General features: G+C 34.8%; 2 protein-coding genes across 4 annotated transcripts in view; one reads left to right on the top strand and one right to left on the bottom strand.

The window, feature by feature from the left end:
• The window catches only part of WWOX (WW domain containing oxidoreductase), a 1,413,871-nt gene that overhangs the window by 1,355,587 nt on the left and 42,814 nt on the right, over positions 1 to 15,470 (bottom strand). The window lies entirely within an intron of this gene.
• Positions 14,782 to 15,211, top strand: LOC141513756 (small ribosomal subunit protein uS8-like). The gene has a single exon (XM_074223903.1). It carries the CDS (start codon positions 14,804 to 14,806, stop codon positions 15,194 to 15,196), a length of 393 nt encoding a protein of 130 aa, XP_074080004.1. The 5' UTR covers positions 14,782 to 14,803; the 3' UTR covers positions 15,197 to 15,211.

The following is a 15,470-nucleotide window of genomic DNA, read 5'->3' as shown; positions in this document are numbered from 1 at the left end:
TCCTCCCTGAGCAGCTGTGGCTGAGAGGGGCTCCAAATGATCATTACAACTCAACAGCCCACTTTTCCACATTTGCTCCCCTTTAGCATCGGTGGAGTGGCACATTAAACACTTTAGCCAGGCCCTCCTGCAGGGCAGAGCACATGGCTGGCTCAAGCTTGATTACTATACATGGCAGCAGGGTGATTGCTACTGATAGCGAGCAAACTCCTGCTGCTTCCTCGGAGTGGGCTGTACTGACTGCACTTTATAATCATGTTGAGGAGGGAAAGGCAACTCTCCAGTGCCGTGCTAAAATGAACAAGATCACGATGAAACACTGGCAATGGTCCTACATGGTCTTCATTTCTCAAAATCTAATAAGTAAAACTAAAATGTGTCTGCTGTCAGTCATGTTACAAATCTAAAAAATTCGGAAAATCACCACCTCTCATGAATTTTAGTTTGGAAACCACACAGAAGAAAAGACTAGATTATACTGGATCTCACATTTCCCCTCTGGTTTCATCTCTTTATTTTGAACTAACCATCTCAAGCTCATCACTGCTTGCTGAACTGAGTTCTAATTAAACACTGGGAAGAAAAAAAACAAATTAGTTGTATGCTTGAAATGTCCTTTTGGCAAGTGCCAAAGCACAATCTTAATATGGGAAGTAAATTTAATAAAATTAAAAAGGGATATTTCATCTAAGGCAGAGTAATTAAAAGGCATACTGTGCTGTCAGCAGAAAAAAAATTGTGGCGGGGGGGGGGGGGGGGTAGAGGGAACTAGTTTCTACAGTACTAATGGAGAGACCCAGACATTATTTTATAATAAGGCTAGGTCAAGTCACAAAGCTGAACTATCTGGATGGATCACATATGCTGTGACAAGCTAAGCAGCCTCACAAGTCATCTAGGTAAATATCCTCATTTTAAAGATAAAGAAGCAATTATAAAATGGTGAAGTGATTTACCTAAAGACAGATAAGTTAACAGCTGAGCCACTTTGTCGATGACACTAACATCACTGTTTTATATATTTTCTCAGTTCCCTCAAGCTGGTTTCCTCTTTCTTTTTAATGTTGCTGAATAATCTGTCCTATTCTCTAAACTCCTTTACATGATTTTCTTGAGACACATTATGGGAAATGTATACTGGTGAAAGAAACAAACATTTTCCATTAAAGCTATAGATTTCTATTACATTAAAGATATAATTTCTTTACCAAATATTATATGAGAAAACATGTCTTATGAATTTTTCTAAATTAAAATTTGGTTTAGAACTAAAGTCTACTTTCCCTCCCTTCTACCCCCCCCACCTCACTGAGAAAGCAAGAAAAACACAATCCCATTACAAACATGTATTATTAAGCAAAGGAAATTCCTACACTGGACACATAGATGTAGATGCATACATATATGTACATCTACATCCCATATAAACACATATGTCTGTAATGTAATATTGAAATTAACTGCCTTTAAATGTTCAAAAGAATTCATTTATTTAAAAAAAAAGAATTTACTAATAGATCAACTAGTCCTAAGTTTGTTTGATTCCTCCCCCCCACACACACACACACAAACACATAGACACACTGGAAGGTAATTTATGGTTTATTCAAATTACTTATCAAAGAATGAGCTACGTCCTCATTCCTTTTTCAGCTATATCTGGGTATATTATAGATTTTTGTGAATATACATGGATATATATCCATTTCATATAGATGGCCAGTCATTACTGACTTAGAATTAAGTTAAATTGTTTCTAAAAATTTCTTTTATTACTTAATGATTGTAAATTTATCTTTTTTCATTTCTTAATGGTAATTTGGTTTTCTTTTTTCACTTTGCAATCAAGTTTAACTTTTTTTTCAGAAAACCAGCTCCTAGTTTTATTTATTAATTTGATGTATATTTGGGTTTTCTGATTTCAGTTTTATATACCTCTTCTTTGATTTTCAGGATTTATAGGCTAGTGTTTAATTGGGGAGGGGAGGGTTAATATGTTGGTTTTCCAGTTTGTTTTTCAGTTGTGTGATCAATTCCTTAGGCTTCTTTCTCTTCTTTATTGAAGAAAACACTTAAAGTTGCAAATTTTTCTCTAAGAATTGTTCCAGGGGCAGCTAGGTGGCATAATGGATAAAGCACCAGCCCTGGAGTCAGGAGTACCTGGGTTCAAATCCAGTCTCAGACACTTAATAATTACCTAACTGTGTGGCCTTGGGCAAGCCACTTAACCCCATTTGCCTTGCAAAAACCTAAAAAAAAAATTGCTTCAATTACATCTTTTTTTTTGGCAAGGCAATGGGGTTAAGTGACTTGCCCAAGGTCACACAGCTAGGTAATTATTATGTATCTGTGGTCACATTTGAACTCAGATCCTCCTGACTCCAGGGCTGATGCTCTATCCACTGCACCACCCAGCTGCCCCACTCCTGTTACATCTTAAAATTATTGTCATGCTGTCTCACTGAACTCTGGGTGGAAACTGCTGGTTGTTTCCATGATTTGTTCTTTAACCCACTCATTCTTAAGGATTACATTTGTCCCCAAATAATCTTAATAATTTCTTCAATTCCTCTTTATTGAATATAACTTTGCTGCATTGTTTTACAACAGATATATACAATATTTCTGCTTTCCTCATGTTTGTGAAGTTTTTATGCCCCATCATATGATCAATTTTTATGAAAATGCTACATAAAGCTAAGAAATTACATATAATTTATTCTCATTCAATAATCTTTCTAATAATCTCTCTATCCTCCACAAATTTTCTAAAATTCTACTGAGGTCCTTCATTTTTTATTTTATTTTTTGTTTAGCCATAAAGGTTTAAGGGCAGTAAATTGAGATTCCCTAGTCTTATAGCTTTACTATCTACTTCTCCCAGCAACTCATTAATCTTTCTTCTAAGTATTTAGATACTATTCCTATTGATGTTATGTTTATTATTGAGCAAATGAAGTTTCCTTGTCTACCTTTTTTTAACTCCTATTTTTGCTGCTGCTTTTTCTAAGATCATAACTGCTATGTTTGACATTTTTACTCCAGCTGAAGTCTTACAGATTTTACTGCAGCTTCTCATTCTAACTCTGTTCATTTTTCTGTATCAAATGTTTCTTGTAAAGAACATAATATTAAATTCTACTTTCTTGATCATTCTGCTATTCTCTTTCATTTTATGAGTGACTTCATCCCATTCACATTCAATTGTGATTAATTATATATTTCCATTCCTGCTATTCTCTTAAACTCTTCCTTCTCTTTGTTTCCATCTACCTCTTTTTAAATTAATTTTTATTAAAGATATTATTTGAGTTTTACAATTTTCCCCCCAATCTTACTTCCCTCCCCCCCACCCCCCTCCATCTACCTCTTTTTAAAGATGGTAGTAAGAGAGAAAAAGTGAGTTTAATATCAGTACTCTGGGTTTGGTACAATATGCTTCTGTTCCCTTTCCTTTATTTTTCTTTGCCTTACCCAGAGCCTAATAATAGACTTTCATCCCTTTTTTTAAGGTTTTTGCAAGGCTAATGGGGTTAAGTGGCTTTCCCAAGGCCACATAGCTAGGTAATTATTAAGTGTCTGAGGCCAGATTTGAACTCAGGGACTCCTGACACCAGGGTTGGTGCTTTATCCACTGCGCCACCTAGCCGCTCTGACTGTCATCCTTTTTTAAATAATTATTTTACTTTTGCAAGGCATTAATTCCTCTTTTAATCTACCCTAAGGTTATAGTTTTAAATTGTTATCATTCATAATTGAAGAAGACCATGGCATCAAATGATGACATGACATGCACATTATGTTGATCAAAATGAGGAGAATGTTGTGCAAAGACAGACTTCTCACTGCCTCCTCCAGAACCATCTTAACTAAAGTAGCCTGATAGTATAGGAAACAGGATTTCAGGTATTGGTCTGAATACTGTGGAAGACCTTGGTCATTTAAATGTAGATCTTTTCCATATCACCAAGACAGACCATGAGTATGGTATTTTTATGATGACAAAGTTATGACTATGATAAAGCTAACCTGTCTCTCAAAACATCTAATTATCAGTATAGTAATTGATGTATCTGATCATCTTCAAACCTCCAACTTTCATTCTTGATTAATCTAGATGTCAACAGAGAAATAAAAATATAAGCTCTAAGTACGGTGGCTGAACAGATCATGTGACTGATCAATGACTTTATCACTTTCTACTTTTATATAGACAAAACAATTCCAAACTCTTATTACATTAAAATAATTGTTTTAATTTTTATTCCTCTAATAATAAAAAAGGAATTAACATTATATAATCAAAATACCACACATTATTAATAAATCAGAAATTCACAGAACTTCAGAGCTGAAATGTTTAAAAAAATCCCTTTTTTGGTCCTTGAATGAATATGCTAGAAAAGCATCTTATTAGGAGAAGTCTCCTATACATCTGACTAAAGAGAGAAGAGGCTACAATCTCTTTTTCTCATCATGTCAAAAGAGTTAATTAAACATATTCTAACTCATTACAACATAAGTGAATCATTTTCTTTTCAGTTACACAGATGTTATTTCTTGTTTCATGCTCTTTAAAATTAATAATAAAAAAGCACAAGCATATCATGAAATCACATGCTTTATAAAAAGATCCTATTACAAGAGTAATCAGTATTGAATCTTTTAGCCCAGATGTAATTTCTTACATGTTACAAGAAGCTTAGTATGCATTGTGAATTTCAGCCAAGGTTGATAAAGTTCAGTAACTCAGCTAACCAACCATGTGTACTACTCATTACAGAAGTAATAAATAGATTCATCAAAATGGACATGAAAAAAGTCATGTGAAAATCTGATGTCATTTCCATGCTACCTTATAAAAGTGAGGTCTCTTGGACTTTAATGTAATTTTCATACAGTTATCACACCTACCGTAGATAAAATAATTGCCAGTATTTGCAAACATGAATTCTGATACAAAAAAATGGAAGTATTGCCAAATGTAACTAAAAAGTAATATAAATTCACGTGTACCATATGTTCAGGTCATCAGACAAATGTGGCTCACTGGAAAAAAACCATCACTTCTATAAACTTGGTTTCTCTTTTTACCTCATGAGTAGGATTCAATGGAAATGAATTTCCAGAAGAATTCAGCATACCTATTGGCTGCATTTTCTTAGTTTAGTGATAGTGAAAATGGGAGTGAAAGAGTGATATTGATTCACTCAATAGCTCAGAATGCTGGACAGATCGCTTCCTCTCTCTGGACCTATTTCTTTATCTGTGAAGCAAGGGAGTAACAGGCTACATCTAGCCCTCTTGCAGGTTATAACATTTTAACATCTAAAATCATTTTAGATAAGAAAATTCTCTGAAGCCATATGCAAGGCTGTGCACATTCCAATGAATCTCCTCAGTTTAGATGCTTTCTTCTCTGTTACAAATCCAGGCAGATCCCATCCAACCTTGCCTATCATATGCTTGCTTATCTATGCACTCCCATAAACTCACCATAGGGGAGTTAACACTTAACATGTTATCTCAAGGAGTCCACTCAAACAGTCCACCTCTCCATCTTCATCCTAACCATGTGACCATTCTATTGTCTTGTTTTAATCATACTTTTCCCTGATGACATCCTTTAATCTTGTTCTTTTTCTAAGATGCTCATTAGTTATGTGCTGCAATCTAATAACACCCACCATGTGCCTTTCCATTGTACTCGGTGAGATACTTATTTTCAAATCTTTGGAAATTATAGTATCCCATTATTCACAGTCATTTAATAACAGTAGCAGAATACTTGTATTTAAATTTTCTTAAGAAAAAGATGTTTCTTTGTTTCTAAGTAAAGCTTAGGATTTTTAAAGAAATATTTTCAATTTCCTAAAGGTGATCCAGTATGCTCTTCCTTTCTATTTAAATATGTGCCCAATTCATTTGCTTATAAAGACAAGTTGACTGAAAAGTTTTATAGTAATACATAATATAGACATCAGGTATTCCTCACTTTACTTTTCTTCTGTAAATATTCAAAAAATCTTTTTTTTTTAGTTTGAGCATCTCTTCCAGAAATCTCACTAATGTTCCAAATTTTTCTTTAACCAATGTGATATTATCTATGGCATCTGGAAGATCTTGCCATGCATAGAGAATCAAATTAGATTCAATTCAATATGCTTTTTATTAAACAGCACTGTGCCAAGTGCTGGAGACACAAAAAGGGGACCAAGGATCTACCTTGTGACTTAAAACAGCCACCCTCACTCATATCCAATTCATGTGCTTGTCATGGCATCACCTCCCTGATGTCATGGTCTTCAAGAACAAAGGACAATCATTAAATCAAAATCACCATAATCAGAGGAATTACATTCACATAAGAAAAAAGAATGTCAACAAAGTAAATCCTTTATAAATTCATTCTGGAGAGCTCTAATACTAAGAGTGCTTACAACATGAGTCTTTACCCATCATCAACACATACCTGCAGCAGGAGTATAAAAACATCAGAGTTATGCAGATCCCACTTCTGAAGTCATTCTACCCAAATACCCCTCCCACCTTCCCCACCATAAACAAAAAAAAAGGATTTTTGTCTAGCCAACTGACAGAAAGGCAGAGGGTGGAGAAAGAATGAAGATGGATGACACCACAGAAGGTTGTATCAGGTCTAAAAGAAAAATCAACTGAACTGGAGGAAGAGATAGTAAAATAAAATTTTAACAGTGGGGTTGGTAGGAAGGGTCTTAATGTACTCTTTTTGGAACTAGACAAATGGTAACCAAAATGTAAATAAGAACTTAAGGACCTGAATAGAACATTAGAAAAATGAGAGATAAGAGTTCTATATGGAAAAAAAGAAATTCACATACTTCTCAGATGTGCATTATACCTTTACAAAAATTTACCATCATTGGAACGTAAAGCCTTCACTCAACTAAAAATGCTGTACCAGAACTATCAAACACATCATTTACTGATCACAACTAAATAAAAATTGCAAAAAAGGGGATCTTAAAGAAAGAACTGAAAAGTAGAGACTAAATAACACAAGTCTAAATAAATGATGGGTCAAAGAACAAATTTATAGAATAAAGAGAAAACATCATCAAAGAAAATGACCATAATGCGCTATGACAAACTTAGGAGACACAGTTAAAGCAGTTCTGCAAAATTAATTAATGTTAAGGTCATTAGGGGAAGACAAGTAAACTAATATACTGTTAGTGGAATTATGAATTGGTTCATCTCCTCTGAAAACAATTTTTTCAGCCTTTTCTGACTCTTCATTCATACATTTGAAGTTTTCTTGGCAGATATACTGGAGTGATTTGCCATTTCCTATTTTACAGCTGAGGAACTGAGGCAAACTGTGTTAAACTTGTCCAAAATCATTTAGCTAGAAGTATTTGAGGCTAGATTTAAACTCGGGAAGATGAGTCTTCCTGACTGCAGGCCCAGCATTGTAACCACTGAACTATTTAACTCAGATCTGTCCAAAATATGACCCAACAGCCCACAATGCAATTTTATATAACCCACCTGTGGTTTTAATCCTCACAAGCAAAAAATATAAAATAATAATTTGCATGGAATGCAAATTAGATTTTTAAATTCCATCACTAATAAATAATCTCATTGATGTGAATTTTCTTTGGTGGGTTTTTTTTTTTGCAAGGCAAATGGGGTTAAGTGGCTTGCCCAAGGCCACACAGCTAGGTAATTATTAAGTGTCTGAGGCTAGATTTGAACTCAGCTACTCCTGACTCCAGGGCCGGTGATATATCCACTGCGCCACCTAGCTGCCCCTTCATTGGTGTTTTTAAGCAGTATTAGGGATGGAATATATCACATGGAATTTTCAATTGATCTGTGGGATGCGTTCCATCTGTATGATGTAGACTAGTCAGCATGCACCTACTTTTATATTGTTGTGTTGTCTCTTTTTTGTTTTGTGTTTGCTTTCATACCTTCACCTGTCATATTGATGATGCACGTTCCCCCACTTTCTAAAAAATTATGAGGCAGCCTTTTATATCTAAGAACCTAGGCCCAGGAGCCCTCATGTGGTGCTACCTTCACTAAACTCAGACTGTATTTTTTTATTCTGGATGCGGCCCTCGAATAATTATTTATTTTAATGTAGCCCTAAGGCAACCTAAAGCTGTACAGCCCTGATCTAACTGCTTAGGAAAAAAAATATGGAATACTTAAAAATGTAATTTAAATGGTCATAGCCATTGTATTGGAGATTCTACTGCTAGAAATATATCCAAAACAGGTCAAAGGAAAAAATATAGCTGACAATATGATCAAATATTCATAGCAGCACCTTCTCTTGTGGTAAAGAACTGGTATAAATCAAATAGGGAATGACTAACAAAAAGTTATACATGAGTATAATCAATTATTAAATATATAATGAAAAGTTTTTAATATTTAGAGATTAATGGGAAATTGTATAAGAACAGATGCAGAGGAGCAGCTAGGTGATGCAATGGATAGAACACCAGTCCTGGAATCAGGAGAACCTGAGTTCAAATTGGTCTCAGAAACTTAATAATTACCTACCTGTGTGACTTTGGGCAAGTCACAACTCCATTGTCTCCAAAAACAACAACAACAAACAGAACAGATGGAGAAAAACAAATATACTATGCACAATGACAACCTACAATAATTTTTTTTAATTTTTAAACCGAATATTTTATAAATTAAAATGATGAAGTCTTGCCCTGGAGAAAAGTTAAAAAAGGGGCGGCTAGGTGGCACAGTGGATAGAGCACCAGCCCTGGAGTCAGGAGTAACTGAGTTCAAATCTGGCCTCAGACACTTAATAATTACCTAGCTGTGTGGCCTTGGGCAAGCCACTTAACCCCATTCGCCTTGCAAAAACTTTAAAAAAAAAAGTTAAAAAAATATATCTCTTTTTGCTGCAGAAGTGGGAGGCTACAAATATGAAATATAGCATGTTCTGCCAGGCAGAGTTGATACGTTGGAGGGCTTGGATTAGCTGTTTTATTTCCTGTCTCTTCTCTGAAATGATGATAATAATAATAGCCAGCATTTATATAGCACTTTAAGGCTTTCAAAGTGCTTCACAAATATTTTCTCATTTTATTTGGAATATAGGTGATATTATACAAGGTTTACAAATGAGGAAACTGAGATAAAGGTCAAGTAACTTGCCCAAAGTCACCATCTGGTCAGTGTCTGGGGCCAGATCTGATCTCAAGCAGGGGTAACAAATAGCTCTTCAGGGAAAAAAATGTATGCCCTGCAGACTCTATTATTTATTAATAACATGTTTTTGATCACTTTCTTAAGTCCAGACAATCACTAATAATAAATCAAGTATTTATTTGTAGAATTTGTTAAGTTCAGAGGTGTAAATATTCACACTGAAAATATAACATTCAGCTCACAAGCCAATTCAAGTTGGCCACAGCACCCCCTGAAATCAGGTATTTCTAGTTTCAGGTCTAAGATTATTGACCAAAGTGGCCAAATATTTTAAATCTTAGTTACTAGAGTAAAGGAGGCAGAGGCATATACTCAGAACAGAAAGTTGTAACAACAAAAAGCACTAATAAAAATGAAAAATATTACAAAAATTAATTTAACTGTAGTTCTGTAATGTAGCTATACAATACAGACTATTCATTTTATGTGTAGAATTCTCATCATGAATTCTTCATTTACAAATGTAACAATTCTGTAATTCAATATTTTGGTTTCTATAAGAATAAGTCTTGGGGCTGTATCTCTTGGCTTTGCATTCTAGTTTCCATATAACTAATTATATTGTACAGTTTGAGGCTCATAATTTAAATATTAAAATATATTTGATATTTATAATCATTAGCATTTATCCCTCAGAGACTATTTCAAATTCTCTCACTTTCATTTTCTTTCTCCAGGCATCTCAAATAGAATATAGTGCTTGAAATAAACTCTCAATAAATATTTAGAGAAAATATAAACATCATTAAAAGATCAGCATGTACTATGTAACATCTGCCCACCATCAATCCAAACACTACCTTTTTTTTGTAACTAAATAAACAATTAAGTAACACTGCTAAGAAAATATACTTATTGGCTTACTGTAGTTAAATCCCTCCTAAATAGACATGCCAAGATAATTTATCCACCTTTTCTAGCAATATCTGATTATAAGAAATAAAAGGTTCACTGTAATTTGTAGAACCCAATATTTTCTAAAGATTTTATCATTTTAAGTTTCCCTAAAGCATTCCAAGAAAAATGGCAAATTTATTTAAACTGGAATGCTCTACTCTATATTAATGCTTCTTACGCTAATACTGCTCTTTACAGCTGTCACACTATTTAAGGACTTGAGGAATGGAGAAGAGGAAGAAAGCAAGGAAGAATTATAGCAATTTAAAGAGCTGAACTTGTATGATATATTATCAAATTAATAATCAAAATTGGAAGAATTCCATCAAAGGTTATTAATAATACATTATTATTGCTAATGGAAGAATAACAGAATCAGAATATTTGAAAAGTCCAAATACATACAAATACATATAGTATATAGCATAAAAAGAGTTCAAGAATTATATATAATGTTTTTCTTAAAAGAAGTTAGCTTTTGATACCCAACTTGAAAATTACCATTTTATGATAGGACATTTGTATTTATCCCTTTAAAGACATTATAGTTCACATGCATTAATATTGAAAAAATAAAATACATTTAGTTAAAAATATGAGAAAATATATTTGAAATATAGGTGTACATATAATGTGCATACACATACACACACACACACACACACAAGTGTGTGTTTCCTGAACAGTTATAAGATGTGGAGGAAGGAAATAAGTAAGAAAGCAATATAAATCAAAATAACAACATATAAAGTTAACCTACAATGAAATATTTAGGAACTCCAACAATCAATAAGTGTTTATTAAGCAACTACAATGCAGGGCACTCTGATAGACCCTTAGAGGTACAAATACTAGAATGAAGCAGTCCCTGCTCTCAGATGACAGAAAATCCTTACATTTTTAAGGACACATAGTAACTACAAAAGAATTCACAAATAAATCCCTGAAGGCATGCACATTCACATGTGCATTGTGTACATGTTGTATGAACAAACACATATTAAAAACACATATGTATTTGAGGTTCTAATGCCAGCACTCTCTTTGTTCAGGTTCAAAATTGGTGCAAAACTGCAAGTTTTGTGAATAGTTAACCAAAAGAGATTTACTTTGATGCTGATACAGCAAGGACAATGGCACTTAGCTCCTCTGGTCAGAGGTTTCCTAGTTGAGTCTTCAAGTTAAAGTATGGTAGAGGGCTTGGGATTCCATCCGGTCTTCATAAATCTACCAAATTGGAAGAGGAATGCCTGACTATGCCTGGGACTTTAGGTTACCAGAAAGCTACTTTGGGGAAGTCAGAGCTAGTGAAGTTCCAGGGAAATCTGTCTCCCTTTAAGGAAATATTATTTCTTGATTGATATTCTAGCTATGAGGCACAGTAGGACACAAACTCTACTTCTTCCAAATTATCCTTTCCCTATGCATGTTTCTTTACTCTCAGACTGGCTTAGCATAAGACTTAACAATCAATGCGAAGAAACATCATTTCCCTTTTCTAACTTCTTGCCTCCCTAGAGTTTAAAAAACCCAAAGTCTGATATTTTAACATCCACAGACTGTCCACTAAACAGTCAAACCCTTCTAGGTCAGTTTTGCTTTTGAACAGTTAGGTCAAAACATTCAAAACTAAGTGAAGCAAGAAAATGTCCAAATTGTGTTCTTTTGTGATAAAAACTTATTCTCCTTGTCTCAAGTACGAGTTGGGCATAAGGAGTTGACTAAGACAAACATCTTTGCATTATGTTAGTGGCATTATGAGAAAGGCAGTTTTAAACTATAAGAACTTTAAGGAACTCCAAGAAATCTGGTCCAACACACTTATGTTAGAGATAAAGAGACTGAGGTCCAGGATTAAATAAAGAACATTTTAAGGTATACAAAGGATAGGTGATAAGCATGATAGTATAGGATAGGGATGCTTACTGGCTTACTGTAGTTAAATCCCTCCTAAATAGAATAAGAAACTCTTATTTCTGACTCTTGAAAGTCAGAAAATCAGTCCACTCTGCTCCAAGCACTCACTGACTGTGGGAGACACAAAGAAAAGTGAAAGGCAGGCAGCCCCTGCTGGGGAAGCCAGGAGGCCAAGGAGAAAGGAGACAGTATCCCAGGCAGAAGGGACAGTCAGTGAAAAACACCTGGAGATGAGAAATGGAGGGTCTTGGTCAAGGAATAGCTGGGAGACCAGTGTCAGTGGACTGCAAGGGGAGTAGAGGAAGAGGTTCAGAGACTTCTGAACACCAAAGGATTTTATATTTGCTCCTGGAGGTAACAGAAAACCACTGGAGTTTATTGAGTAGTGAGGGTATTGAAACAGTCAAAACATGGGATTCTGAAGATCAGGGTGACAACCAAAAGGCAAATGGACATGAACTGGAGAAGTTGGGGCAGGCAGACCTAGCAGCAGGCCATTAAAGAGTCTAGGTATAAGGAGTGAGGAGGGTGATAGCAGGAGCAGAATAGAGATGGTTTGTCTCTGAGAGACTGGGGCAACAACTTAAAGGTGGGAAGTGAAAATGAGGAAGATCTGGGCTCAGGGGGGCTCCCTGACATCCTGGGCATAGGATCTCAGACAAGTAATTTAATTTTTCACTCTGATGCTACAAATTATAAAGGAGATAGCAACTTGTATTGGAAGTGAATTTCTTCACCTGGGAATGTCCTCTAGCAATGAAATCATGGTTCTCATACCCATCTGAGCTGCATGGTAATGAGAGTAGATACGATGAGCTTAATCTGGGGGGTGCCACATTTGAGTTCATGTCTTCCGGACTCCAGGCCCTGAGCTCTAACCAATACACCACCCAGCTGACAGGACAGGAAAGGACTTGCAATTTCACTGGAGTTCAGAGGGAGAAGAGGAGCAACCCTAAATCCTCCCTCCTAAGCATTTTATGTACATAAAATATTATCCTGTGAAAGAGTCCAAAGGCTTTCCCAGATTGCCAAAAGGAATCCATGACCCAAAAAAGTTGTCTGTTTACCATAGATCTAAGAAGGGCATTCAATTTTGTCAAACACTCAATCTTATCATTCTTCATATATTCATAAGTAAAACTTAGTTTTGCAAGTCTGTGTATCCGTAGAACTTACAGTACATTAATGGGTGTTTCTTGACTAGTTAAATTGCTGATAATAATTGAGTATTTAAGTATTCAAAGGTTAAAGTACTAATGAGTATTTCTCAAACTTTACTATAAAATTGAACACTATTAATTTACTCTTCAGGAGAGAAAAACAAAGAAGTCAAAGGAAATATATGAAATCAAATATATTAAATACAGAGTTATGTTTTGCAAGATTTTTTTTGGTGGATGCATATTTTTTAGGTTTCATTGTATGATCTATCATGACAATGAAAACTTCGAAAGTGACAGTTTCATTCTTTCACCTTATTTTCAATAATAAAAAATATTCAGGAATCTGGAAAGAACTGGAAATTCTGTCAATGTTTATATAAGAAAAGAATATATAGTTCACTGATCCACAGCTGTATCAAAACTAGACTGCCACCAATTCTAATAAGAGGAGACATGAATGTAAGGCAAAGGGGAAGCAAGCAAAATGACACCACTTTGGACAGGAACATTAAAAAAGGAAGGCTCCTTCATACCCTCTAGCTATTCTCTTCTGATCACTTCCACACAATCTGACCTGACTTCCTCCCTGAATACAAAAGATCTTGAATTGTTTATTCACTGGCAAGAGTCCCAGTTTTTTAGCCTTCAGGATGATGCCAAAATGAACTGAAAAAGAGATTCAATGGAAGTTTGGCTACTTTTGTATCCTATGAAGGCATGTTCCTGAAATGTGTTTGCAAGCCTCAAGACAAGCAAATATACTAAATTCCCATTTTTGGTCAAAAGATAAGAGTAGCTAGTTTTTAGAGGAACATTTGACTATCAACAGCCATTAAAAAAAATTCTAGATCAAAAATAATTTTCAAAATTTAAGGCAAATCTGAAACTCCATCTCTCACTAACTGAATTGGCAAAGAGAAAAATAAGAAAAAAAGAAAAAAAAAGAAAATGGTAATTGTTAAAGAGGGGCAGGAAAACAGACAGACACAGTGTGCAGTACTGATAGAACTTTGACTTGCTCTAGCCAATCTGAAAACCAGTTTGAAACTAACCCAAAAAGCTGCTCACCTGTTGTATGCTTTGGTGCAATGATATCTCTATAGTAGGCCCAACAAGATCAAAGAAAGAGGAAAAGAACCTAAATGAATAAAAATATTTATAGCAGCTTTTTATTTGATGGCAAAGAATAAGAAATTATCCATCATTTGGGGAACTGCTGAACAAATCATGCTTTGCAAATATAATGGATATTACTGTATCAAAAGAAATGGTTAGATAATTTCAAAGAAAAGTAGAAATTCTTGTATAAATTGATACAGAGTGAAGAAAACCAGAAGAACAATTCATATAATAATAACACTGACAAGACAAATAGTTCTGAAGGACTTAACTCTGATCATTACAAAGCAATGACTGAAGACAGATGAGCTCTCATACCAACCTTCTGACAGAGGTGCTGAACTCAAGACATAAAACAAAACACACATTTTTGGACAATATGGAAAATGTTGTTTTATTGGACATATCTGTTAAAAGAATTTTTCTTTTAAATGTTGAAGGAGCTCTTTCCGCCATCTTGCAGCGCCGCCACCATGGTGTGCATGAATGTCCTGGCAGATGCTCTCAAAAGCATCAACAATGCAGAAAAGCGAGGAAAACGCCAGGTTCTCATTAGGCCATGCTCTAAAGTAATCGTCCGGTTCTTAACTGTGATGATGAAGCATGGTTACATTGGCGAATTTGAGATCACTGATGATCATAGAGCAGGAAAAATTGTTGTGAACCTCACAGGCAGATTAAAAAAGTGTGGTGTAATCAGCCCCAAATTTGATGTTCAATTGGAAGATCTGGAAAAATGGCAGAATAATATGCTACCATCCCGTCAGTTTGTGTTCATTGTGCTTACAACCTCAGCTGGCATCATGGACCATGAGGAAGCAAGAGGAAAACACACAGGAGGAAAAATCCTGGGATTCTTTTTCTAAGAGTATAAAGCATATATACAAATAAAATGCTCCAGTGGACTGTGGTGCTTCCAAAAAATAAATAAATAAATGTTGAAGGAAAAGAGAGAAATTAATAAATGTTCATTTAAAATTTTAATAATGATATTCTCACCTATACATCTCATTCAATTATTCTTACTCTTTAATTATCATTTTCAAAAATAATCACTTATTGCTATAAGAAATGATAAGCAGACAGATTTCAGAAAAACCTGTAAAGATTCATATGAACTGATGCTCAGTGATGGGAACA

Source organism: Macrotis lagotis, chromosome 1, assembly GCF_037893015.1.
Source record: "Macrotis lagotis isolate mMagLag1 chromosome 1, bilby.v1.9.chrom.fasta, whole genome shotgun sequence".
NCBI classification, from domain to species: Eukaryota; Metazoa; Chordata; class Mammalia; order Peramelemorphia; family Peramelidae; genus Macrotis; species Macrotis lagotis.
Note: the sequence above shows the minus strand (reverse complement) of the source record. Positions and strands in the feature narration are given on the sequence as shown.

Excerpts from the sequence above, each read along its gene's own strand:
- LOC141513756 (XM_074223903.1), top strand. The coding sequence starts at position 14,804 with ATGGTGTGCATGAATGTCCTGGCAGATGCTCTCAAAAGCATCAACAAT.